Here is a 27,760-nt window from a genome sequence, read left to right as displayed (position 1 = left end):
GGGAAAGGCAAATTTTTGGACAGATAATTTCCATACTTTTTTCTTACTATTAAAATTCAGTACTGAGAATTATCCATGAACTTATTTTAACATTTTGGAAAGCTCCTTCTAGTTTATTTCTTTCCATTCCCTGAAACCAAAAAAGAAAAAGCCAATAATCTATAGCATTTTATGTTGGCTCAAAAAATATCCTCTTCCCATTTTAAGAGGCATATCCTAGTTCTGTTCTATTTGAAGGTATTCAACAGGTTCATTCTAGCTATATTCTTATGGTAACTGATGTAATAAAAATAATAGCACCATCTTACACTTGTGCAGGAAACTTCGAAACATTTTCTCATTTGGTTCTCTCAACAATCTAAAGTTACATTATTCATAACTAATGGCAGGGATAGTATTGAGAAGTCCTTTCTATACAACAGATTTATAGCTTCTGGAAAGACATCTTTTAATACCCCTTTTCTCTGTGGATATTAGTAATTCTTTTTTTTATTAAACCCAAATTGGCCCACTGACAAGATGGATTCCTCCCATAAGTTTCGTTGGTTCATATAGTGTTGAAAAAATAAAAACCTGAGCCCCACATCCCATTTGTAGATGTTTCTTAAGCTGACCACAGTTGGTTGGCCCCTGGGTCCTGCTGTCCACCTTGGATAGGCATTCTGTCTTCAGTTTACTATAGCCTGCACTTGTCACAAATGCACAAGTGTTCATTTTCACCCAGGTTTTCTTTAACTTTGGCCTCTGATTCTGAGGCCCAGACAGCCCCAGAATAATGATACACATCTTCATATTTTTAGATCTCAGGAAGTTTTTACGATATTTGAGTAATGATTTTGGTATACACTGCTTCTTTTTAATGAAGAAGGAAAACAACCATGCCAAGACAATTCTTATGGTTGTGAAAATGATGTATAGCAGGGTCCCCAACCCGTGGGCCATGGACCAGTACCAGTCTGTGGCCTGTTAGGAACAAGGCCACACAGCAGGAGGCGAGCTGCAGGCGAGTGAGCAAAGCTTCATCTGTATTTACAGCTGCTCCGCATCGCTCGCATTACTGCCTGAGCTCCGTCTCCTGTCAGCATTATGGTGAGTTGTGTAATTATTTCATTATATATTACAATGTAATAATAATGGAAATAAAATGCACAGTAAATGTAATGCGCTTAAATCATACCAAAACCATCCCCCCTGCCAATCTGTGGAAAAATTGTCTTCCACAAAACCGGTCCCTGGTGCCAAAAACGTTGGGGACCGCTGACTTATAGGATTTCCCTGGCAGTCCAGTGGTTAAGACTCTGTGCTTCCACTGCAGGGGGAACAGGTTCAATCCCTGGTTGGGAAATTAAGATCCCACATGCTGTGTGGCACAAATGATGTAGAAAGTAGGCTTCTCTCATGAAAAATAGCAAAAATTTATTTATTGAGATACACCTATAATTTAGGGTCTTCATGGAGCTATGTTACTTTTATTTTTAGTATATATTTTAGGTTAAAAATAATCTGTCACTCAAAAATTATTTTGACTTTGTTTGCATTATATATAATACACTTCCATTTTATGACCCTAATCTGACTAATATATCTATCCTAGGTCACTGAAATGATTCTGGAAATGTCTCTTGAAGTTTGGTAAGTCCATTTATTTCGTTGGATGGATCCACTGACTGATTTTAATTGTTAAAGAGTACACTTTTAATATATGAAATAACTCTGACACCTTTGAGTATCAAAAATGCATTAAATGTACTTCATTTTTTTTTGGCTCTCTCCTAATAACTACAGTATTAAAAAGAAAAAACTAATATTCTTTGCTTAGTTTTCCAGTAGTTTGGTAGTTAAATCATAAATGTCAGAAGAAGAGCCTTTAGAAGGGGCTCTTCCTCAAGTTAAATATATATTCCCATAGAAATAAATATAGCTATTGAAGCCTATTTTCATTGCTGATTCAGATAGGTATTAAAAAATATGACAGTGAACATACACAGGAAACTATAAGAGGAAAAACTGAAAATTGAGACTTTGTTCATAATGATCATCAGGAAAACAAATGGTTAAGTCCCATGATGTGTGTTGCTCTTTCAAAGTGGTCTCCAAAGATGAATGTTGAAAATTCATTTATTTATTTTCATATGGTGAGTCTTAGGGGAGTCAGGCCTGCCTTGAGAATTAGCTCATCTCTGACCTCATGCTGAGGTTGATAGATCCCACCTGCCTCAACCTCTCTGCATCTCTTTGAACTTCCCTGTTGAAGTGGGTTTTACCAGAGTTACGAGTACACATTTTATTTACACGAACATCACAAAATTAATGTAGCATTCTCATTTCTTATGATTTGCTAAATGAATGATAATGGATACATTGACATTGAGTTTAGGTATTTCTCTTGTTTTGATCCCCAGAAAATGTTGGTTCAACTTAAAAAATTATTACATAAATTACTACTGTCATTCAATATATGTCAGCATGTATCAGAGGACAGTCCAACTTTTTTAGTTGTGTTATTTTCAATTACATCGATTCTTGCTTACAAGTGGTATATTTTGGCATGAGATTAGAAATATTTTTGTTACTTGACTATGAAAATAATGCTATTTGTTTTAATGGGAAATGATCTCCACTGGTGTAATTAGGACAAAATTATGCTTTAATAAAGCAGAGTTATCCAAAAAATGGAGGTAAAGAAAACCTCAGCTAAATGTATACATAGGTCCAGAAGCAATTTACTATATATTTACAGTGAACTTTAATCAAACTCTATTTTTATATGTTAATTTGTCTTGACTCTAAAATGAAATGTTGGATTTCCCTCGTGGCGATTAAGAATCCGCCTGCCAGAGTGAAGTAATTCAGAAAGAGAAAAACAAATACCGTATGCTAACACATATATATGGAATCTAAAAAAAAAAAGAAAAGTACTGATGAACCTAGTGGCAGTGCAGGAATAAAGACATAGACATAGAGGATGGACTTGAGGACATGGCGGGGGAGGGGAGGGGGAAGCTGGGGCGAAGTGAGAGTAGCATCAACATATATACACTACCGAATGTACAATAGTTAGCTAGTGGGAAGCAGCAGCATAGCACAGGGAGATCAGCTTGGTGCTTTGCGATGACCTAGAGAGGTGGGATAGGGAGGGTGGGAGGGAAGCTCAAGAGAGAGGGGATATGGGGATATATGTATACATAGGGCTGATTCATGTTGTTGTACAACAGAAATTAACACAGTATTGTGAAGCAATTATACTCCAGTAGAGATCTATTTTAAAAAAAAAAGAATCCGCCTGCCAATGCAGGGGGCATGGGTTCAATCCCTGGTCCGGGAAGATTCCCACATGCCATGGAGCAACTAAGCCCGTATGCCACAACTACTGACCCCACGCGCCACAGCTACTGAAGCCCGAGTGCCGAGGGCCTGTGCTCTGCAACAAAAGAAGCCGCCACAATGAAAAACCTGCACACTGTGATGAAAAGTAGCCCGTGCTCACCACAACTAGAGAAAGCCTGCGCACAGCAACGAAGACCCCAACGCAGCCAAAATAAATAAATAAAATAAAGTAAAATAAAATAAATAAAATGAAACGTTCATTAAAGAAAAACTCCATTTTTCATGGAATGTCTTCCATTAAATATAAAATAAAATCAGGAAAGAAATTAGAGAGTTAAAGATAGTACATAAAAGAAGACACACACAAGCCATACGTCTGTTACTATATTTATAAAATTGCTCAACATATTTTGAATTTTAGATATTTTTGTACTGATATCTTCTAAACATCTATGTTAATTGCTTTATTTGTAGATCTTTTAAAAGTCATGCTTCTCGTGCTTAATGTATGATAATGATCAACATAGTACATTACAAAGAACGTGAGATGCAGAATGAGAAACCCTGGATTTAAATATCTACTTGCTAATTTTGTTAACAGTTGAAAGATTTCTAATTACTTTTTTACTCATTTGTAAAATAAGAAAAGTACTTTATATCCATTGTGATGATTTAGTGAGGTGTTCTTCCTAAAGAGCATGTATTATAGGAATTTTTTCCACATGTATACACATGTTTGTGGTGGTACTGTTTGTAGTAGTTAAAAAAAATTGGACATAATGTCAATATTTATGAATACATAAATTGTGCTCTAATTATATAATGAAAATACTCCATAATAGTACATATATTTGAATTAGTTCTACTTATAAACACAGATGAATCTCAAAAACAAAATGTTCAATGGAAAAAAATGATTTGCAGAATACATACAGTTGATAGCATTTATACAAAAATTAGAAACCTGTAAAGTGACTCTATATATTATTTAGACCTAAATGTATAATGTAAAATACAAGGCTACTGGGGACATTGGTTCATGATCTCTATTTTATATACAGTTCATCCCCAGACCTCCGATTTAGTATGGCTCTGTGTGACCAGGAGAAAGCTTTCCGACAACAGAGAAAAGAAAACATAAAGGAAAACATGAAGAAACTCCTGGGTCCAAAGAATAAAGGCTTGTATTCTACACGTGATGTGAGTTGGAAATTTTTCAAATGTTATTGCAACTTAATAATAATTTTGTTTGTACTTTCTCCCAAATTCCACCCAAATGTGACAATATTGAGATTAAGCATTATTTCTCTGTCTTTTTAAGATAAGGTAAGTGTTTCATAAACAGAAACTCTTTGAGGAAGATCATCACAAATGCTGCCCATATTTGGTAATATTTATTAGGTATAGATTTTAAAAGAGGAATAGGCAGACTGATGCACAAGATGTTCATTAGTAAGAAAAGTTTAACCTAGAAAAGGATATAAAATGATCATTGAATTCATTTTAATACAGACTAAGATTAAACAATTGTGGGACTTATCATTACTGAACAAGAGCAAAATGTTGTAAATCTTAATGACAACAATGAACAAAAAATGTTCTTAAAAGATGTGAGTAGGGAGATAAAAGGAAATATTTCAAATTATTACTATTTCATAGCAGGAAGTGAAAAGATATCATCCAAAATTGACCAACTAGTTAAAACAATAACCTCCACATTTTAATATTTTCATAATCTTAATTATAGAGAGATGTTAAAATTACAGTATTTTCATCAACAAATATTGAAAGTACAGTCCTTCAATTGTACTTTAATTTCTTTTTCTTCCCTTAAATTCCAGCAAAGTAAATGGCATTTATTATTCAGTAACTTGTATTCTACAATCCAGTTTTTGTCTGTTTGTCTATTATTCATTTATCTCTTCACTCATGTATCTATGTGTCAGTCTCCCTATCTATCTACCTACCTACCTACCTGTCCATTCATCCACCCATCCATCCATCCATAGGTCTATCCTTCTTTCTGAAATCTACAAAAATAAATTGCTGCCATAGTTAATAATACTGTATTATATATTTTAAAGTTGCTAAGAGAGTAGATATTAAAAGTCCTCATCACAAGAAAAAAATTTTGTAACCATATGTGGGGAGAGATATTAACTAGACTTATTGTGGTGATCATTTCACAATACATACAAATATCAAATCATTATGTGGTACACCTGAAACTAATATAATGTATGTCAATTATACCTCAATAAAACAAAATTAAAAAACTGAATTGCTGCAATGATGCTCATCAAATGATAATGAAATTTCTTCTTAGTGGCATATCAGGTAATTTTTTTTTTACTTATTTCTTTGAGTTTTTCTGTTAATTGAATATTTTAGATGAACATAATTTATTTTTAGAAAGATATTTTCATTAAATGTGTAAGTCAGTATATATTTTATATCTATTGATAAGCATATATATTTACCCCCATGCATGTACACACAGACCAGAGATTAAAGATTACTGTAGATTAAGGACAAAATGCCACTGGAAATGAGAAATAAATTCTGAGTAAGGGGGCCAGATGGGTACCCCTGTCCCACATGTGATGGCACATTTCTAAATGTGTTTCTAGGTGGGTGTAGCAGGAGTCGAAAGCCAGTCTGGGCTTCTGGAGTGGCTTTTGGTACTAGGGGAGCAAACTCTAAGGTAAAATATTGCTGATGGGGATTTTTCCTAAAAGGAAGCTTGGAGGAGAAGCAAAACCTCCATTGAAGCTTCTATTTAAAAAAAAAGAGACTGCCCTTCAATCATGCATCTTGTGGTTGCTTATTGTCTCCGGCTGATGAGTCCTTGAAGACACATCCTTCTGTATGTATTACTCAGAAGTTTCTAGCTTCCTGGGAAGTCTTTTTGGGTGTTTTGTTTGTTTTTCTGTAGTAAACCTTCCATCAGCAGTTCTACACCATCTTTTTGTCCCCATCCTTGTTTGGCATTGTTATGCCCTTGGAGCAGAGAAATGATATTTCAAGTTTTTTTGATTTCTGCCATTTCTCATTTGTTGAGACACTGTGCTGGGAACTTGAGGTGAATAAAACTGAAATGGTTAATACCAAATGGTCACTTTCCTTGGTGAGTTTAAAGCCTAAGTTGGGGAGAAAGCCATTTCAGCAGATGAAACAGTGATGGAAATGGATACCTCTGTTAATTCATGGTCGTCAGCTTCATTTGGGAGACCCATGCTGGCCGTTTCAGTGTTTCCCAGCCTAGTTGCTTTCCATTTATTTAAAATGCTTTTTATTTCACTCCCAGCTGCTGATCCACCCCCTGCCTCCCTCACAGCTGATAGACTTGCCTCCTAATTAGAGAAATTAAAAGTCAGGTGACAAATCTTTCATTTCTTGGCATAGGATTGACATGTTTCATAACCCGGGCTTACCCTTTGCCACTTCCCTCTGAGCTCAATGGAGGAAACAGCGCCTTTTCTTTCCAGAGTCACATCATCTCAGATATGGATTGCAAACCGTTAGGAGCCCCAACATAGCAACTGTCCAGTCCTCCCAGGGCTGCTCCCCACCTCTGTTGTCTGCCTCCATGTTTGTATGAAATTTTCCTGCTCTAAACTCTGATATAGAGAGAGAAAAAAGGAACCAAAAAATCCCCATGGAATGTACATTCCCATCTCCTTTCCGCTCTGCTTCTCTCCTTATCTTCACAAACTTTTCCAAAGTTTCCTACACAATCTCATTCTACTTCCTGCTTTCCTCGGGCTTCTGCCCTCATGACTCTACAGCGGCTGCTTTACCAGTCACAGGTACCAGCTAACAAATGCAAACGATCTTCTGGCCCTGTGTTCCCTAATTCTGTAGCTGCAAATGACTCATGTTTTCCTACTATTTTAATCATTCACTACCCTTCCCTTACTGTCTTCCCTTTATTTTCATCATGCCTCTCTGTGCATTATTTAAATGTGGGTTCCTCCCTTTACCAGATCTTCTTCCTCTGTGCATTATTTAAATGTGGGTTCTTCAAGACTCAGCCCTAGCCCCTCTTAAGAATTTTCTCTCCCTTCCATGTGTCACCCAGCGCATTTGGGCTAAGAACTTTCACACGTATATCAACAACCTAGAATCTCTCTTCTGAGATTCACACCCGAATATCTATACCTCTTCTTTCTGATTCCTTCACTTGTATTCTTAACATCTCACACTAAGCATGGCTGAATCTGTACACAAAATCCTGTGGTCTCTATAGTTCTACTGACACCTGTCCTCTTTCTTTCCACTTTCTGTTCACACTGAATTCAGAGTGATCTTTACAATACACAAATATGATTCTATCCAAGCCAAGCTTAAAATCCTTCCACTGCTCTTAGGACTGGCCTCACAGCATCTCTCCAGCTTCATGTGTTGCTGGTTCATCTCAAATCTCCCATGCTCCCTCCTTTAAGTGCCTCTTCGTTCCAGGTCTCTGCAGAACCCTTCACAGGTGGCGCTCTTGCATGCATTGTTGCTTCTCTCTGCCTAGGCCTCGCCCTCCCCTCCTTCCCTCCACCCCACCCCCTTTTCAGTTAACTAACAGCCTCCCATGCTTTTTTCTTTTTTTTTTAACATCTTTATTGGAGTATAATTGCTTTACAGTGGTGTGTTAGTTTCTGCTGTATAACGAAGTGAATCAGCTATACGTATACATATATCCCCATATCCCCTTCCTCTTGCGTCTCCCTTCCACCTTCCCTATCCCACCCCTCTAGGTGGACACAAGGCACCAAGCTGATCTCCCTATTCTATGCCAGCCTACCATTCTTGAACCAGTGAACATGTCACTTATTCAGACAGTCTTCCTCATCCATTCCTCCCTCCCTCCAGGTCCAAGTTCGGTCTCTCCGTCATGTTCTTTCATAGCACAAATATGCACGTGATCTTCTCCGCATTTCCCACAATCGTACTTAAAAATATTTGTATAGGTACTCATTTAACGTCTTTTTTTCTCCATTAGAATATAATTTTCATGAGGACCATGGCAGTGTCTGTGTTTTTCACCTTTATATTCCCAGCACCAGCTCAGCTCCTGACTCGTGGCAGAGCCTAGGGAAATCTTGTGTTGTGAGGGTCAGAGCACAAGTGCAGGCAGTGGCTTGGCATTTCAGCCAGGGGCTGGCTTCGCTAGAGAGGCATCAGGGGCTCACAACTGAGGAACACTTGCATCAGGTTGTTAGGGAGGGGACAGGTTGAGGAGAAGGCTTGGATGAAAAGATCCCAGTTTGAATGGCTGCATTAGAAAGTCTGTGGGGCATATTGGCGCAGACGTCCAGTAGCCTTTGGTCTTAGGTTTTTCTTTTCGAAAGGAAAGTTTCTGCCTCACCTCCCAGGCACTCCTCCTTTTGTGGAAAGGAATCTTTCTGGGAAAATGAAATTTGGCCTAATATTCATACAGATTGGCTTTTCTGCAGCAGATGGAGAATGAGGTAATTGTGCTTTTCTCTGGGCTAGTCTTCAAAAATATTAAACTCATGTTTTTGGAAGTCATTCCTCAAATTAAAACTTTTGATGTTGTTGTTTTGGATTTGGTCGAGCCATTTTTTTCTCTTGGCAGAAATCATCCGTTTAGATATATTCAGCACCACCCATTCCCATAACACAAATATCATTTTCCTATTTTGTGTTTCTCCTTGGCCAAGGGCCTCTTAAACTCCCATTTCCCTTGCTCCCTGCCAAGATCTTCACTTTCTTCACTTTCACTTTCACTGCTGGCTGGTTGGCCTCCTGAAGGTAAGGAGGAGCAGGCTGCTGTCTAAGACAGAACAGCCCTACTCAATTCTCGTTGCAGAGACGGTGCCTGTCTTATTCCCAGTTTTCAACAAATGGTTTGCAGCATCCAGTTTAGGACATCAGTGTCAAATTAAAATGTTGAATGAGTTTGGGCAGTAGGAATTTGGGCGCCTTGCTTCTTTCCTCTACTTCACTTGTAAAATGGAGACAATGTCTCATTCAGCTAAAAGGATGAGTAGTAAGCAGCCCGAACAATGTGTAAGGCACATCTTCGTTACTCAATACGATAGTAGCTATTAAACCAATACACGGGTGTTGCTGTTACGTAACACCCCAGGGCAATGTCAAAGTCAATAAAACCTTAGCTTTCCTACTTGGATAATGAATTAGTTAAATAGTTAAGGTTTCTAGTAATCCAAGAGTTTCTTCTCTTAAGTACTAAGACTTTAAAAAAATTACTCTTAACAAAATGGATGTAAGTCGTTCTAAAAATCGTAATTCTTTGCCCAGACTGAACTGATTTAAGTGCTCTCATGTCTGTGGCTTTTGCAATCAACTACCATTTCCCCATGCTCTATATATTCCCTTGAAGTAATTTCTTCAAATCACCCCTTTCTCTTTCAACTTTGTTGTTGTGGAATTAAAATCTGATAAGTAAGCGTGTTGTTAGAACACTGTCTCTGATTAGTATAATCTCTTCATAAATAAAGGGCTGAGATCGTTCCTATGAGTAAGATCTATAACACTATGTGCATGGGAATTTTTGATATATTAGGGTTACTTAGAGGCCACTTCTTTTACATTTTCTTGTTCCAAAATAGCTTTTGGTCAGATGTAGTTTCCAGATTACAGTCTGTTCTGTGAAGTGAAATGCTGCTTTACAGTTTTCATGTCCCCACGTAACTGACCATAAAGGGAGCAAAGCTGGTTGGGGCACTCAGATCTGGCATTAGAATAGCAGGGAAATGAGAGAAGGAAATTTTACTCCAAACTTCATCAAAGAATAAAGGAGGAAATGTTTCCTGTCAAGGCAGAATACAAGGAATATACAATTAGATAGCTTTGGATGAAAGTAGAAGTATAAAGTGGTCCTTAAATAATATAATCTATTATATAGAGTGCTATTCTGTATTTAAGTTTGTCGGATAAATTAAGTGAAAAACTAGAGAAAAAAGAGACTGTCTAGTGACAGAGGGGGAGGCAAAGCAAAATAGTTTCTGCAGGAGGTAATAGAAATCGACCTTGAGTTGTCAATAAGAATTTTTATTCCTTTGTTTATTCTGTTTTCTTCATCTACAATATTCTTCCTCTTGCTTCCACCTTCATTATGACAATAGCACTTTGCTGTGTCAATTCTTATTCCTTTTAGATTGTAAACATTTTGGGGCAAACAGTTTGAACTCCCCTTAGCTAGTTTTGAATGGGACCCAGAGCAAGAGAAGGCTCTCCAACAGGACTCAGTTACTGCGTAAGCTGCTCTGCCCCTTGGGCCATATGACCATTCAGATCCATTGATGCTTGAAGTGTGTGTGGCAGATAGGGATGCTGTGGTAAGTGAATTGCAGCATAACACCTTTGGTGTTAGGCCTTGCCATCCTCTGTGGATAACTACCGTCCTTTGAAAAATAGCTTTTGGCCTGCTTACTGGGCCATAGTAGAGATTGAATGCTTAACCATGGGTGACCAAGTTATCATGTGACCTGAGCTGACCATCATGTTATCTGACCCACCAAGCCATAAAATTGGGTGTGCACAGATGCACTCCGTCATCAGATGGAAGTAGAGTATATGAAATTGGGCTGAACAGGCCCTGAAGATACCAATAAGTTCCATGAAGAAGTGGCCCAAATGTCCATGTTCCCCATTCCTGTTACACTGCCTTCTCTTTTCCATCCTCCACCCAGAGCCTCATGGGGGAGATCCCTACGATCAGTTGACAAAAGGAGAGAAAGGGCCTTGTTGGAGGTGATTGTACACACTATTTAGGCACCACTTGAAAGAGGACAGCTGCAGGGCTCAGCAACGTGGTCTTCCCTTCACCAAGGCTGAGCTGGCTACAGCAGCTGCTGAGTACTCAATTAGCCAGCATCAGAGTCCCCAGCAACACTGAGTCCCCAATATAGTAGCATTCCTATGGGTCATCAGTCAGCTACCTGGTGGCAGATTGATTACACTGGACTTCTGCCATCCTGGAAGGGGCATGCTTTGTTTTTACCTGAATAAACACTTACTCTGGTTGCAGATTTGCCTTCCCTGCACTCAAGGATTCTGCCAAAACTACCACCTATAGATATACAAGATGCCTTAGTCACAATATTCCACACAGCATTCTGATCAAGGAACTCACCTCACAGCAAATGAAGTATGGCAACGGGCCATGTCATGGAATTCACCAGCCTTACCATGTTCTCCACCATCATGAAGTAACTAGCTTGATAGAATGGTAGAATACCTTTTGAAGACTCAGTTATAGTGCGAGCTCTGTGGCAATATCCTGGAGGGCTGGAACACGGTTTTCCAGGAGGCTGTAAATGCTCTGACTCAGCATCCAGTATTGGCGCTGTTTATCCCCAGGATTCATGGGTCCAGGAGTGGAAGTGGGAGTGGCACCACTCACTATTACCCCTAGTGACCCACTAGCAAAATATTCGTTTCCTGTCTGTGTGACCTTATAGTCTTCTGACTTAGAGGTCTTAGTTGTGAAGGAAGGAATGCTTCCACAGAAGTGGAACAATGATTCTACTGAACTGTAATTTAATACTGCTGCCTGACCTTTTGGGCTTCTCATGCCTCTGAACCAACAGGCAAGGAAGGGAGCTACTCTCTTGGCTGGGGTGGTTGATTCTGACTATTAAGGGGAGATTGGGCTCCTCCTCTCAGGTGGAGGTAATGAAGAGGATGTCTGGAATACAAGAGATCCTCTGTGGTGTCTCTTAGTATTATCATGCCATGAGTTAAGTCAATGGAAAACTATAAGAACCCAATCCAGGAAGGACTACTAATGACCCAGACCCTTCAGGAATGAAGGGTTGGTTACTCACCAGCTGAGGTGCTTGTTGAAGGCAAAGAAAATACAGAATGGATAGTGAAAGAAGGTAGCTATAAATACCAACTATGACCAGATGACCAGTTACGGAAATGAGACTGTGTTTGCCATGAGTATTTCTTCCTTAGTTTGTTATGAATATGTGCGTGTGTGTGTGCATGTACACACAGAAATACAAAAACAGATTCATATTTAAGTTATGAAGTATCAATGTGAAGAATAAGCATTGTTTAAGGACTTTGTATCCTTTTCTGGGGAAAGGATTAGTGCATTTCCAGTTGTACACAGGATATCTGTATCATGTTAGCCAGGAGTATGACCTTGTTATTGTCTTTCTTTGGATATTAAGTGTGGTTGAAGGAGAGGTATATGGCTGCCGAGTTGAGAAGGGGTGGACTTGTGATGGTCAGTTTGCATCAACTTGGAGGATGTTTTTTGATGCAATTAATATTTAAGTCAGTGAAATTTACTTAATCAGGTTGTCATCTATAATGTGGGTGGGCCCCACTCTAATCAGTCAAAGGCCTGAATAGAACAAAAAGACCAACCTCACCAAGCAAGAGGGAATTCTCCAGCAGACTACCCTTGGACTTCATCTGAGGCATCAGCTCTCCTGGGTCTCTGCCTGCTGGTGTTTGGACTAAAACTGCATTATTGACTCTCCAGAGTTTGGAGCTTGCTGTCCCATACTGCAAATTTGGACTTGTCATTCTTCACACCTGTGTGATCCAGTTCCATAGATAGATAGATAGTTAGATAGATAGTTAGATATGTATCTACCTACCTATTGGTTCCATTTCTCTGGAGAACCCTGACTAATACAGGAACCAGGGAGGCAAAAGTCTTTATATAATTGTCAGAACTTAAAATCTATGAAAACATAAAAAAAAAAATCCTTGAGCACTTTAGAATTTTCTTTTGTGAGGGAGGAAATTAATAATATCTGCAAGCCAATGCAGGAAGATAATTTAATCAAAACACAGCGTATTTGGTAAATAAAAATTCATTTCCTGTAATCGTATGAGAAAAGTATGAGAAATATTCATTGATATCATTTATACACAAATATTGATGCACTTAAATCTAAATATAACCTAAAAACTCTTGGCAACTTTAATTTGTTTGATTTTTTAAGATTTAAAGCCCGGACTAACAGCTGCACCTTGTAAGTCCTCAGTTATTCTTTGAAAGTTATTTCAGAATAACTATCACTATTAAAACATCCAAAGTTAGTCTGTTTATTGCATAACATTGTGCTGTCATCTGAAGTGATACATGAATCTGAAATGTAATTTAGCTAAATGTCAAGTGGTTTCTCTCGATAAAGATTACTCTTTTCTTTCTGAATAATGGGGAAAAGGAAAGAGCATGAATTCTATGTCAGTGACACCTCAGCTCACATCCTGGTTATCACCAATCTGGATGTGAACAAGGTATTATATGTGTGCACTCCATACCTCCTCTTCTGAGACATGAAAATAATAATGATTTTTGAGGGATGAGAAGATCTTTTGGTTTTGAATTTTATTTATTTTTTATACAGCAGGTTCTTATTACTTACCTCTTTTATACATATTAGTGTATATATGTCAATCCCAATCTCCCAATGAAGGATGAGAAGATTAAATGAAATAAATTTTCTTCATAAGTCTAATTTCCCTTTCTTTTTTATAGTTAATAAACATTTATAATTTTATAGTTTAACAATTCATATTCTGTATGAGTTATAGAATCTAGAATGCTACCAGTAGCAAAAAGCTTCAAGTTCATTCATTCTACCCAATATTTTTACACATAAGTAAAGAGTCCAAAGAGGATTTTCTTTACCTAGGTCCCCCTAGTTGTAGGGGAAGCTTTCAGAGATAGAATGGAGCAGAGTGAATTAAAAGCTTTGGAGTCTGACAGACCTGGTTTTAAATCTGCAAGAAACCACTTTCTAGATTTGAGACAGCAGAAAAATTATCTTCTTTGTGTTTCAGTTCCTTTATCTTTAAAATGGTAATAGGGAGTTCCCTGATGGCCTAGTCGTTAGGATTCTGGGCTTTCACTGCTGGGTCCCGGATTCAATCCTTGGTTGGGGAACTAAGATCCTGCAAGCAAAAATAAAACAGGAAATAGACCAGAATTTATACATATAAAATGGTAATAATATATATATCATAGAGTTGTGAAAATTAAATGATGCATAAAAACAGATTAATTCATGTGCAATAAAGGATAAATTATAATCTATACAATCATTCAGTTATTTCATTATTCAAGTTTTATGTACAAATAGTATGACACTTTCTTTCCTCTGATAGCAACCCAAATTTCTGACTTAAATATCTTACCTGAAAACCCTCTTTAAGAATTAGTGTAAAGCAATAATGAAAACAATGGGTTACATAACTCATGAATCCCGGTTTAATAAGGGGCTGTTTCCAGAAAATTCCTAACGTAAAATAGTCATCCATAAGTACGTGTTGGGCTACTGGCACATGAAGAAGGACATCTGGGGAGTTGTTTTCTCAGGATTAAAGAGGTTTTATGTTCAATCTTCCAACTTCTCTTATGAAATCTCTCTCTGAACAATAGCACAGGTTGTGTGTTATATGTTGAAATGAAACAGTGTAATCTGTTACTAAGAATTTTTTTACTCTGAACTACCTGACTTGTATTGGGTTTAATGTTAGTGTTGCAAGTAACCAAATCAACAGGCTTAAAATCCCCTCTGACTTCTTTTCCCCTTAAAGCCCTTCATAGTCTTATTTTTCCCAACTCCCTAGTATACTCCTGCTGCAATAAGAAGGCTGGTCTTTTCATCTCAAAATCACATACCCTTTCTTATTTGTGCCTATCTTGGCCTGACCTTAGGCCCAGTGTTTGGCACATAGTAACAATAAATGGTTTACTATTATTATTATTATCACTATTATTGTATTGCCTATAAACTCAAGCCTTCATTCAAGGCCTAATCGAAATCCCTCCTCCTTCTCCTAATTTGTAATCTGCCTTCCTTACAACTACTCTTAATATTAATACTATATTATACTCCATTCGCCCACTGTATAACCCACTTTAGTTTCCTATCTTAGCTTTCCTCCCTCTCCATAGAAGTTTTTAAGAACTTATATATTTTACTTTATTTACAATTTTAAAACTATGTTTGAGAGCATTCTGTTCATCTGAACATACACAGGTTCAAAGCCATTTAAATTGCTGCATTGCACTGAACTGGTAGACTGTGTTTTCATTAATGAGGTCTTCAATTTGCATCTGATTTGATGGCCACTGAGTATTAGAGAAGAGCCCTGAATTTGGAAATTAGTGCTAGGTGTCCTGCTATTCACTGTTCTACCTCCAATAAGACCTAACCTCTAGAGACTTCCCTTTCTCTATGAAAGAATTCTATAGCCTTTTTCATCTTTTTAGTTCTAAAATAATGATTCTGTGTATGTATATATATATATTTATCACATTGGTGAGTGACACCCAAGAGTCAGGATCCAAGTGCTGGGAACACAATGCAGGTGTATTCTCATATCTGCTTTTAAATTCAAATGTTGCTATATCACACATCATGTAGTCTCTGAAAAACTCCTTTGTACACTCATGAGAGAATGAGAATGAAAAAAAGGAAGATAAGATCTTCCTGCTGTTATGAAAATAGTTTTGACCTTGTGGACCCCCTAAAAACTATGCACACTTTGAGAACTGCTGGGTATAGGGAAACAACCAGCTCTCTTAGGCAATAATGCTTCAGGACCACAAGGAAAATGACAATATCTCCCTCTTCAAAGAAACACCCTTGCATTTCAGTCACGTTACAGATAGCCTATTTTACTGCAAAAACTCTTCATTGGCTTATGCTTCTCCCATCTCCAGAACAGCCTCCTTCCCTGCCCTCATCTCTCCCTACGGAATAACTGTGCATCTTTAACATCAAGCTCAGGTTTCTTCTTTGTCTGTGAAACTTTCTCCACCACTCCAATCCCTCTGACTGAAATTGACCACATCTTCTAGACCTCATGTACTGCCAGCCTGTAGCATTTGACTTTGGTAAGGTGTACTACCAGGAGCCTGGGGTTTGACCCTTGACTCAACTCTGCTATTTATTGGTTGCATGACCCTGAAAAAGTTTTCAAGGTCTTGGTTTTTTTTTTTTTTTTTTTTTTTGGGGTACGCGGGCCTCTCACTGTTGTGGCCTCTCCCGTTGCAGAGCACAGGCTCCGGACGCGCAGGCCCAGCGGCCGTGGCTCACGGGCCCAGCCGCTCCGCGGCATGTGGGATTTTCCCGGACCGGGGCACGAACCCATGTCCCCCGCATTGGCAGGCGGACTCTCAGCCACTGCGCCACCAGGGAAGCCCAAGGTCTTGGTTTTAAGTGCATTGTTTTCCTCATCTGTAAAATGGAAACCTCATAGTGATTTTATGAAGATTAAATATGACAATTTCTTTAAAATACTAACAGTTCCTACCAGATAATAAGAGCTCAGTGAATATCATCTATTCCTGTGTTTCTTGTTGTCATAATTATTTTTACATTTCTGCCTCACTTAAATTAACTATATTCCCCAGATCCACCCTGGGGATACTTGAAACATAGAGACCACTTAATCAGATTGATGAATGAATTAAAGAATGAAGAAATAAATTTTGTAGGTTTTTTTGTAGTTGATTAAGTTCTTTTTGATGGCTTAAATAACAGCATATTTTTGAAATGGGTCAGCGTAAAGGAGTGCTAAGAATTCTGGACCAAGAAGGCAAGGTGCTTACTCAACTGCAGATTACCAGCTAATAGATCTTATACAAGTAATAGCAGCCTTTCAGAACTTCCATCTGAAAAATGAGCAAATACTTTTTTGCTCATTTTATAGCAATTTTGAGAGGATCAAATTCAAAACAAACTACACCCAAAAGCAAGCCCCAAACTGCAAGGAGTCAAGCAAATATAAAGGATTGTTGTTGCTATTGTTGTTGCTATCAGAGTTAGTTGGCTATTTTAATAATATCTGCTTTCTAATAGACATTAATTCTTGATTTTCTTAAGTGAAACATTATTTTCTTCTTTTTTTTTTTTGCGGTACGCGGGCCTCTCACTGTTGTGGCCTCTCCCGTTGCGGAGCATAGGCTCCGGACGCGCAGGCTCAGCGGCCATGGCTCACGGGCCCAGCCACTCTGTGGCATGTGGGATCTTCCCACACCGGGGCACGAACCCGTGTCCCCTGCATCGGCAGCCGGACTCTCAACCACTGCGCCACCAGGGAAGCCCTATTTTCTTCTTTTTAACAATTAGATATTATCAAGGTATGAGTGAACTTACAATTCTTTGTTACCAAATGTGGGACATAGAAAAACTGAAATGAAAATGACATATTTTATGATTTTACTTTACAAATGATCTCTGTGTTTCATCATTCCAGGTGCCTGTGGTGGCCATACTGGGCTCAGGTGGGGGTTTCCGAGCCATGGTAGGATTCTCCGGTGTGATGAAGGCATTGTATGAATCAGGAATTTTAGATTGCGCTACCTACATTGCTGGTCTTTCTGGATCTACGTGGTTAGTATACATTTTAAACCTTAGTTTTATCATCCTAAATGCTTAGCATTTATCTACCTGAAACTTAGAAAAGAAATGAGGGTTTAGAAAACTGACATTAACTTCAAATTACTGAAATATTCCAGCTTGATGCAGTAATTTGTTCTTAAAAATATTTTTTAAGGCAAATTCATACTTAATGATGACTGTTGTCATAAGTTTGCTCCCTTTAAGCCCATTCGTGACTTAAAATGTAGTTAAACATAAAACAAAAAAATAGGTCAATTGAAATAATTCTATAGAAATATCTCAGAAGTGGAATAACATACTCCACCCCTAATTAATTTAATCTTCCTATAATTTACTGATTTGTAATCTTGCAGCGATTATGTCTAAGTACATGATTCGCTAGGTATTCGTTTTCTTCTTTAAGGCAGATAGAATGAAATGCAAGATACCTCAGTATACAGAAGAAGGAAACAACTTTTGAATGAAGAAATGCAATAAATTTCACTGATTTATATCTAATTATGAAATTAATCCTTTAAATGTATCTAAGCTCAGCTAAATTTAGAGACAGAGTTAAAGCATCTGCATGTATAATATTTGTATGCTGTAGATTTGCCTTTTCAAGAATATATTTATAAAACGTTTTCAAAGACAATACTATGTACTTTTTGGTTTGCTTACCTCACATAATAAGTATGTTGAAAATCATATATTTAGTCCTTGCTTAGATGTCTCAAATAAAAGTATCACCTTATTATAGAACTTCTGATATTGGCTTGTAAGGCCTTTTAGTCACTCAGCCATGGTAAAACTTATCTTTTATAATATTTTATTATACATAAATATATAACATATGTATTATATAAGTATATATCATATAATTACAATATATATAATAATATATATTATATATGTCTATATTTTAAAATTTCTGTGTCTTCTCATCCTGTGAGATGGCTATGAGTTTCTTCATCTTTCAAGTAAAGAACATATGATTCAGAAGGCAAGTGGTTTGTCCAAGATCAGTAGCAGAGCCAACATATAGACTTAGGATTTCGATCCCCTACTCTAGGTTCTTTCAACTAAACCAGAACCTTCTCTTGGACAGCTATATATTCTACATCAGTGGTGCCCAAAAGGTTGGGGACCAGTTTCATGGAAGACAATTTTTCCATTGGTGGGGAGATGGTTCAGGAGGTAATGCCAGCAATGGGGAGAGGCAGATGAAGCTTCACTCGCTCGCCTAGTGCTCACCTCCTGCTGCATGGCCGGTTCCTAAGGTCCACGGCCCGGGGGTTGGGGACCCCTGTTCTACATAGAGATTCATATTTAAAGAGTCTATAGTTTCTTAAATATTGTGAACCAGTTTCTTTAACTGAAAAACAAAAACTTAGAACCATGGTTGCCACCTTCTTTGTATGTACTCTCAAAATGATTAGTCTTTTCTGAAAGAAAGGTGTAGCCCATCATTATTCTTTCCTTTGAAGGAAAAAGCATGCACCTGCCTGTTTAATGAGTAATATGAATGTGATGGAAAAACTTGGACCCTTAGATTAATTCACCTGTTCAAGCATTTTATTATTACTCTTCAGGTAGTTTTCTTTATCTGTATTCACTGGTTTTTAGATCCCTGTGGTCCATCACTGACTAATACATTGCAAGAAGCTTGCTTTCTTAAATTCGTCTAACAAAGAAAGACCAGGCCTTGAGTGCTATTTTAGTGGTGTAATAGAGTATATTTGTGTTTAATTAGAGCTGCAGTCATTGCTTTGGTTATAGATTTGGGAAAACATCTAAGATCCCCTCTCAGGGTTCTGAAAACAAGTCCTACAAAATGTAATTAAGAGAATTTTAGATGTTACAGGCCAATCATTTAAATATTATAGGCCACCTTCAATTCCTGCTCTATCCTTCAGTGTCTAATTTCCTCAAAGGTTAGCCTTTTCTTTTTTTTTTTTAAATGTATACATTTTAATGTTGCAGGAAGTTGACTTTAGCCTATCTCTTTTTTTTTAACATCTTTATTGGAGTATAATTGCTTTACAATGGTGTGTTAGTTTCTGCTGTATAACAAAGTGAATCAGCTATACGTATACATATATACCCATATCCCCTCCCTCTTAAGTCTCCATTCCACCCTCCCTATCCCATCCCTTTAGGTGGTCACAAAGCACTGAGCTGAAGCCTTTTCTTAGTTATTCTATTTCCTTAAAATCCATGTACTCCTAAAATCCTACAATCATTTTTCACCAAGAGGCCACATAATTTCCAAATATAATGGTGTCTTTTGAAGTTCTTATTCTCCTCAACTTTTTGGGGGGAGTCAGGGAGGATGAAGTTGGGAGTTGAGATATTTCACACATTCAGTTGTCCCTCTTTCAAATCCCTCCTACCATGCCTTTCCCCCCCCATCCTCTGATTGCTCTCTCCTCATAGCTGTCTTTTCTACTTCCACTACTTTTTTCCTTAAAATGAGCTTCCCTCCAGGACCTGCCTTTTATTCTATTATATCGACACATCCTCCCTTGGTAATTTCACCAATTTCTACCACTTCAGTTATTACCATCAATAATTTAATTTGTAGTTCTTCAAAACATCTAAAAACTTACTGGAAGAAAGAAAGAGAGAAAGAGAGAAAGAGAGAGAGAGAGAGAGGAAGGAAGGAAGGAAGGGAGGGAGAAAGAAAACCCTAATGGACAATGCAAAGTAGCCATCAGAGAAGAGAATCAAGGGAAGATGAGTTTGCAGAGGTCAAGTGTGGGAGTGCTTCACAAAGTAGTGGGTATTTTAATAGAGGAATAATCTATGAGAAGCTTCGCTTAGAACTGGGTTTGGAGATTTCATGGTTTTAGTGAAAATTACTAGATAAAGTAAATGAAGGGCACTTTTGATCATGAAATTACAAATAAGAAATGAATAGGAGATGAAAGAAAGAAAGGTGGGAATGTAAACCTTAGTAGGAGCCATCTATTATTTCAAGACAGGGAATATAGGACCCAGGAAATGTTTTATTTTGTTTTCAGAATATAAAAGACTAGAGCATTTTTGTAGAAGTCTGAGGTGATGGAAATAGTGTAGAGGGATAGATAGAAGATAAAGAAATAGATGGATCTTGGATACAAAGAGATTCGGGCAGAGACAGGACGGGACAAGATAAAAAGCACAAGTGAAGCTATTAACCATGGAGAAAAGAGACACTTCCTGAGACAAAATAAAAGGTGGTCAGGATGATTCATATTAACAATTTTCTCTCAAACACTATAGGTGAGAAGGTAGAAAGTTCAAAGGAAGGAAGTCAGAAACACTTGGAAAAAGAAAGTACACTCTTCTGTTGTATAAGTTTTTATATTCTGCTGATACATGACCATTACCTGGCACAAATTAGGTAATATGGAAATATCTGGAGAAGGCTTGGACCTCCCGTAAAGTTTTCTGTGATCACAAAAGAGAATTTTATGTAAGACAAAGATTTTTTTTTTTTTTTTTTTTTTGCTGTACGCGGGCCTCTCACTGTTGTGGCCTCTCCCGTTGCGGAGCACAGGCTCCGGACGCGCAGGCTCAGCGGCCATGGCTCACGGGCCCAGCTACTCCGCGGCATGTGGGATCTTCCTGGACTGGGGCATGAACCCGTGTCCCCTGCATCGGCAGGTGGACTCTCAACCACTGTGCCACCAGGGAAGCCCAAAGCTTTTCTTATAATTGCTACTATCTTTATGATAATTATTTCTGAAATTATTTTTGGATGATAGTTGTTATTCATTAAATGTAAGAATTAGCCAAGCAGGAGAACTGGCCTGAGTGAACTAGTGACAGTAATCCTGTGTTCTTTTGCTCAGTGAGCACAGCTCTCTTCCTCAGCACAGCTGCTCATTTGTGGTGTCACAGGGCTATTGGATTTCAACTGCTGTGTTTGTATGACATTACCGTCTAAAGAGAAATGAGAGCAGCTCTGTGTCTATAGGCAATGGGACCCAATTCATTAAGCTATAAAAAAGAATTCAAGAATGAAAACTTTCAGTTTAACATCTGAAGAATTCGTGGGACATTGAAAAATAAACCAATTTTAATAGGAGCTGGCCTGTAAGAAATGATAGGCTAAAAGATCAAGATTATGTTAGAGAAAATATGTTGTTTGAGGTGAGGACTGTGCTAACGAACCTCTCCCACTTGTCACGTGTTTAATGACTAAATGAAGACTTGCATAAGTAACTGCACTTTGGGGAAAAATTAATCTAGGAATTTATTTAGGATTTCAGGATATTTGCTTCACAAGGTCGAAGGTCTTGTTAAGACATTCCAAACCTTGATTGCATGTGAGAATCACTTCTGGCACTTTTTTAAGCAGAGAAATTCTAAATGTTTACCCCTGAAGATTCTGATTAGGAAGGTCCTGGGGAGCCAGACACTGATATTTTAAAACTTTGACTCTGTGATTTAGAGGCAGGAAGTGAACCGAGAATTCCTTGTTCTCTGGCATAATTTAAAGTTTTTTTTTTTAAACTTTGTACTTAGCCTAAAATGCATTCATATGGAGAGAATGAGGTGTCCCATCATATAAATATATTGAAAAATTAGAGGTGAGTATTTTCAGATTTATAGAGAAATAAATTGAAGACCCTTTCATTCAATAATTATTTATAGAGGCCCTGCTATGTCTAAGACACTTAGTTTTTGAAACTTGATTGGTATAATTGGGAGTCACTTATTGGTGAAGAGATGAAAATTAAGGCTTAACTACGGAGTTGATGCTTGTGTGCTTTAGATGGTAATATGTCCACAGAAGCTCATGATAGCTGAATTCTGCCTTGGTGCAATCAAAGAAACAAACAAACAAACAAAAAGCAAAAAAGGCAATTTAAGGAAAATTGACCATTGCCTGCTGTTCCATCTTTAGCTGTCACCAAAGCCAAAATCCAAGTCTTAGATATCACCATAATGATGTCATGAAATGTCTGTCCAACTCACACTTGTTACTTCTAAGGAAAATGGGCTCATAAATGCTGAACAAGCAGAGAACATTAGCCCCAATGCAAATGGTTGAGGTATTCTAGGTCCTTCTGTCTTTCCATAGGGCTTGTATACTCGAGCCAATGGTTTCATGGGAGGGAAAGAAAAAGAGAAAGGGGGAGAGAGAGACTCCCCAAGTGAATGAGTTTACTTCAACCTTTAGAGAGCAGAAATGGACTGCAACCGTTCTACATGGAGCAGAAAAGAAAGAATTGGATTGACATGCATATACACTTGACCTCTTAAAATGATCTGCCTCTGAAACTGTGGCACAGATTCCTAGGTTTTGAGCAATCTCTGAACCTCAGAGGAAGGATTTTCTGAGTCTTGATCCAATGGCAAACATTGGGAGGAAAGGAAGAGAAAAGAGGAGCCTCCAGATCTTGCTGGAGGAAATCCATGAGGCTGAGGTACTTGTTAGAATCATACATTGATTCATTTTAAAGACCAACTAAATATAGATGGAGAAGAGAAGTCTTAAATAACGTGAATGAGATGTGAGTAATTACATCATTCTGCTGAACAGTTAGAAATGACAACTTCCAATAGCAGAATGATCATATCATTTCCTCTTTACCTACCCTAAAAAAAAAAATTCTGTGGCTAAATTGATTTCTGCTGACATTGTTTGATTCTTTTCCTTATTTTTATGCTGCTTCATTAAGGAAATGATTTGATGTATCTTAATAATAAAGTAAAACTGGATTGCATACAATAAAGATAGAAGTGGAAAAAAGTATATGTTTGTGTGTGTGTAATATATATATGTATAAAACTAGAAACTAGATTAAAAGTTCATTCTATAACCTGTAGCTTTGGGAGGCATGAGACACAGACTTTGGTTTCAGGTTTCTAGAATTCAAGGCAAAATCCAAACTATGCACAGTTATATAATGCACATTTTTAATAAGTTAAGGGCCAGCCAATGATCCATGGATATAGAAATTATTCTTGATGCTAAGACCAGTAAAGAATTTCTTAATGTTCTCATAAAGAATGAAATATATCCTGAATAGTTCCAGAATTGATTACTTAGAGACTCAAAAAGAAGTTTTATTTTCCCATTTTTATTGTATCCTTAAATGTAAACCAATATCATTACACCAATGTGTGCATTTATTGAAAAGCATGATGAGGTCCAGAATCAGATCTTTGTTCATCTAGATGAATCGTGTGGTAGACCTTGGAATAACTATAGGAATGGATGGACTCTGCATCTTTCTAGCAATCTCAGCTGTAATTTTAATAGATATTTGGTGATTATACCAGGCTTGAGTTCAGAGTAAGTCTATCTGATTTATCATTATCTCATGTTGTGAGAAATGTTAAGAATCCAGTTTATATAATAAAGATCTTTTAAGAATGTTTACTTTTTTTTTGCAGAGCATGTGTTCCATTTTAGGTCTGTCATCACTCTTCATTTGTTAAGTTTTAATTATTCTCAGTTTGTCTCTAAAGAAGTCTGAATCCAACAAGTAATTCTAATTTAATGTGTAGTGGGAGTAGTTTGATCTCTAAGAACTGAAATCTTACTTTAAAGATTTTTAAAAAATAAAGGCTATCAGGGGAGAGGACAGATTTTAAATTCGAGTTCTATTATAATTGGGGAACTGTAAACATGTTTTTTTTTTTCTGTGATAGTTTTTTTTTTAACATCTTTATTGGAGTATAATTGCTTTACAATGGTGTGTTAGTCTTGCTTTATAACAAAGTGAATCAGTTATACATATACATATGTTCCCATATCTCTTCCCTCTTGCATCTCCCTCCCTCCCACCCTCCCTATCCCACCCCTCTAGGTGGTCACAAAGCACTGAGCTGATCTCCCTGTGCTATGTGGCTGCCTCCCAGTAGCTATCTATTTTACGTTTGGTAGTGTATATATGTCCATGCCAGTCTCTCACTTCGTCCCAGCTTACCCTTCCACCTCCTCATATCCTCAAGTCCATTCTCTAGTACGTCTGTGTCTTCATTCCCGTCTTGCCCCTAGGTTCTTCATGACCTTTTTTTTTTTTCTTAGATTCCATATATATGTGTTAGCATACAGTATTTGTTTTTCTCTTTCTGACTTACTTCACTCTGTATGACAGACTCTAGGTCCATCCACCTCACTACAAATAACTCAATTTCATTTCTTTTTATGGCTGAGTAATATTCCATTGTATATATGTGCCACATCTTCTTTATCCATTCATCTGTTGATGGACACTTAGGTTGCTTCCATGAACATGTTATTTAAATTCATCAATCCTCTGCTTATCTTTAAAATAGAAGAATTGAAAGCTATCACAAGTCTTCAAGACAACAACTTATGAGCAATTAGCCAGCACAGGCCTAGAACATACCAAGACTCAATAACAGTTAGTTTTCTCCCCTCCATGAAGGGAAGATAAATCACTATGGTGGTATTTTGATATGAATGTCAAGAAGACAGGAGATTTAAATATGTGCTACATTCTCTTTGGTTGGGTGAAGTGGTAGAGTATTTCTTTCATTATTTTGTGCTCTCAGTTCAACAGTTCAATATATTGTGCTTGTCGTATACTAGGAATTTGCTAATCATTGAGACTAAAAAAGATAAATAAGCAAAGTTTTCCCTGCAGATGGTCACAACTAATTAGGGGAGACAGATAAGTAAACTAATAATTAATATTTAGTTTGAGAGCTACAATATTAGAGATATTGGTTCCCAGGAGGATCATAACTTAATGTTTACCGTCTAAATATCACATACCAAGGCATATGGTGATTTCCAGCATCACTAGAGGCGGCCAAATGGCTGTTGGCCAAGAATCTTCACAAGAAAGCATTTATCTTTCAGACCTACTCCTCTCCATGATTTCACCATTAGATCTGTATGCTCAGAAATTCTGAGACCTACAGTTGGCAAAGCTTGGGATTCTATCTAGGCCAGTGGACACACACACACAATTGTCAGGAGAATTAGGCATTCACAATTGTTTGGACAGCACATTTTCTACCTATAGATAATCATAATGGAAAGTCAAATTATCAGATTGCTTGGCTAGTATTATATCCAGCAAGTCAATTTATTTACATGGCTCTCAGTGTGTTGTGTCATCAGTCTCTCATGGTCTGTTAGGGATACCCATTCCTGGAGACTAAACAGTGAAGAGTTGGCCCAATAGGGCATCCTCTCCTCTGGACTGTGCAGGAGAAGTCCAGTGTTTCCTCTGAGGCCTCTCCTTTACTTCCGTTGTAGACCAGCTGTATTCTGATTGTTGCATCCTTTCCTTAAATGAGTTAATGTCTTCAATCAGAAAATTAGTTAACCAACTATTTCTATTATTCTTTCATTTTCTGATGACAAAGATGACTGCTTTCTTTGGAGACTACTTACTGTGTGATGCCCTTTATCGTTACTGATTGTCTTTTGTCTTCTTTACAGGTACATGTCAACTTTATATTCTCACCCTGATTTTCCAGAGAAAGGACCAGAGGAGATTAATGAAGAACTAATGAAAAGTGTTAGCCACAACCCTCTTTTACTTCTCACACCACAGAAAATTAAAAGATACATTGAGTCTTTATGGAAGAAGAAAAACTCTGGACAACCTGTCACCTTTACTGATATCTTTGGGATGTTAATAGGAGAAACACTAATTCACAATGTAAGCCTTGGCTCAGTCTACAATCCTTTTAATACAAGAAAACGATGTATATCATAATGTTTTAAATAAAACAAAATACGATACATTTTGTAAAAGTCAGTTGACTCACCTTATCCTATCAACATGTACTGAGTACATACTCCCTGCCAGACGTAACTCTTCTATAATACGTTTCATCCTACATTACATTAGTTCTTACCAGCTTACTAATTTATTCTAACTATGTGTCAGTTTTGTTGTTTTTGGTTTTTGGTTTTTGGTTTTTTTGGCCACAGCACGCGACTTGCGGGATCTTAGTTCCACGACCAGGGATTGAACGCGAGCCCTCGGCAGTGAGAGCGCAGCGTCCTAAACGCTGGACTGCCAGGGAACTCCCTACGTGTCAGTTTTGATGTATAGGGAAATACTTTTTTATTCCTTTTCTTTGGAAAAATACACATTTTAACCCTTAACTGCCCATTCTGCCCAAATAGCAATCTCTTTTAGATAAAGAGGTGAATAGAAGTAATATTTAAATAGCAGAAGAAGAATGGAGCTTTCCTGGAGAGAGTCAGAAAAAAAAGGAGTGAATCACATGGAAGAAACCCATTCGACACATGACAACAGAGCGACATTTTATCTGAACATGAAACAGGGCGGGTAGAGTTTGTGCCAGGGAATCTGGGGGCTCAATTCCTTCTGGGCTCCCTAGCTACCAAACGTCGATATAGTCCTGAGACGTATGGCTCTTTTTAGAATGAAGGTAATTACCTCCATAGAGCTTACTTTTTGCTGTTTTTCAGGATCAGAGGTCCTGAAAATAGTCATAAGACTATTTTAGTAAGACTATTTTTATTATAAAAATTTTATGTCTTGATTGGAAGTACTATTTTACATAGTTTTTTTAAATCTGTATCTGTTTGTATATGTAAAACCTTTTCTTTCTTCTGTGGACAGAGAATGAACACTACCTTGAGTAGTTTGAAGGAAAAAGTCAATACTGGACAGTGCCCTTTGCCTCTTTTCACCTGTCTCCATGTCAAACCCGATGTCTCAGAGCTGATGTTTGCAGGTATGGAATTTCCTCTTGCAAAACATTTCCTGGAAACTTTGAACTGTGGTTCCTAATGATTTTCTCTAGAGGAAGTTCATAAGCAATTTTAGTTGCTTATTTTAATATATTTTCTGTAACATAAAAACTTTTGAAAATATAAGAATTTTTTAAGCTAGATGATTTTCTGATTGTAGAGACTATCCTATGAAACTAGTTACTAGTATATCTTCATTCAAATTAGTGAGAAAGACGATATAAAAGTAAATCATGAATATAATCAATATTCAATTTTAATTATTCATTTCTCAAGGATTTTTAACAAAATACTATGTCTAGGGCTTTTAGGCAAGGCATATATTTTTGTTTGCTGTTTATCTGTTCATTAAATTGGGTAACATGATATCTGTTTATCATTCAAA

General features: G+C 37.4%; 1 protein-coding gene across 6 annotated transcripts in view; it reads left to right on the top strand.

The window, feature by feature from the left end:
• Window positions 1-27,760, top strand: part of PLA2G4A (phospholipase A2 group IVA) — a 193,912-nt gene that overhangs the window by 122,001 nt on the left and 44,151 nt on the right. For all 6 annotated transcript variants that reach the window (XR_003427981.1, XM_027082990.1, XM_027082989.1 and 3 more), the window contains exons 6-10: window positions 1,595-1,632; window positions 4,389-4,527; window positions 17,545-17,681; window positions 26,086-26,308; window positions 27,245-27,359. Coding sequence is in view for 5 of the 6 variants with exons in the window: in XM_027082990.1 (XP_026938791.1) it covers window positions 1,595-1,632; window positions 4,389-4,527; window positions 17,545-17,681; window positions 26,086-26,308; window positions 27,245-27,359 (652 nt within the window). In the remaining variant the exon portion in view is untranslated. The remainder of the gene's footprint in view (window positions 1-1,594; window positions 1,633-4,388; window positions 4,528-17,544; window positions 17,682-26,085; window positions 26,309-27,244; window positions 27,360-27,760) is intronic.

Source organism: Aethalodelphis obliquidens, unplaced genomic scaffold (genome assembly GCF_003676395.1).
Source record: "Aethalodelphis obliquidens isolate GAN/ISIS:26980383/991018 unplaced genomic scaffold, ASM367639v1 scaffold48, whole genome shotgun sequence".
NCBI lineage: Eukaryota > Metazoa > Chordata > Mammalia > Artiodactyla > Delphinidae > Aethalodelphis > Aethalodelphis obliquidens.
Note: the sequence above shows the minus strand (reverse complement) of the source record. Positions and strands in the feature narration are given on the sequence as shown.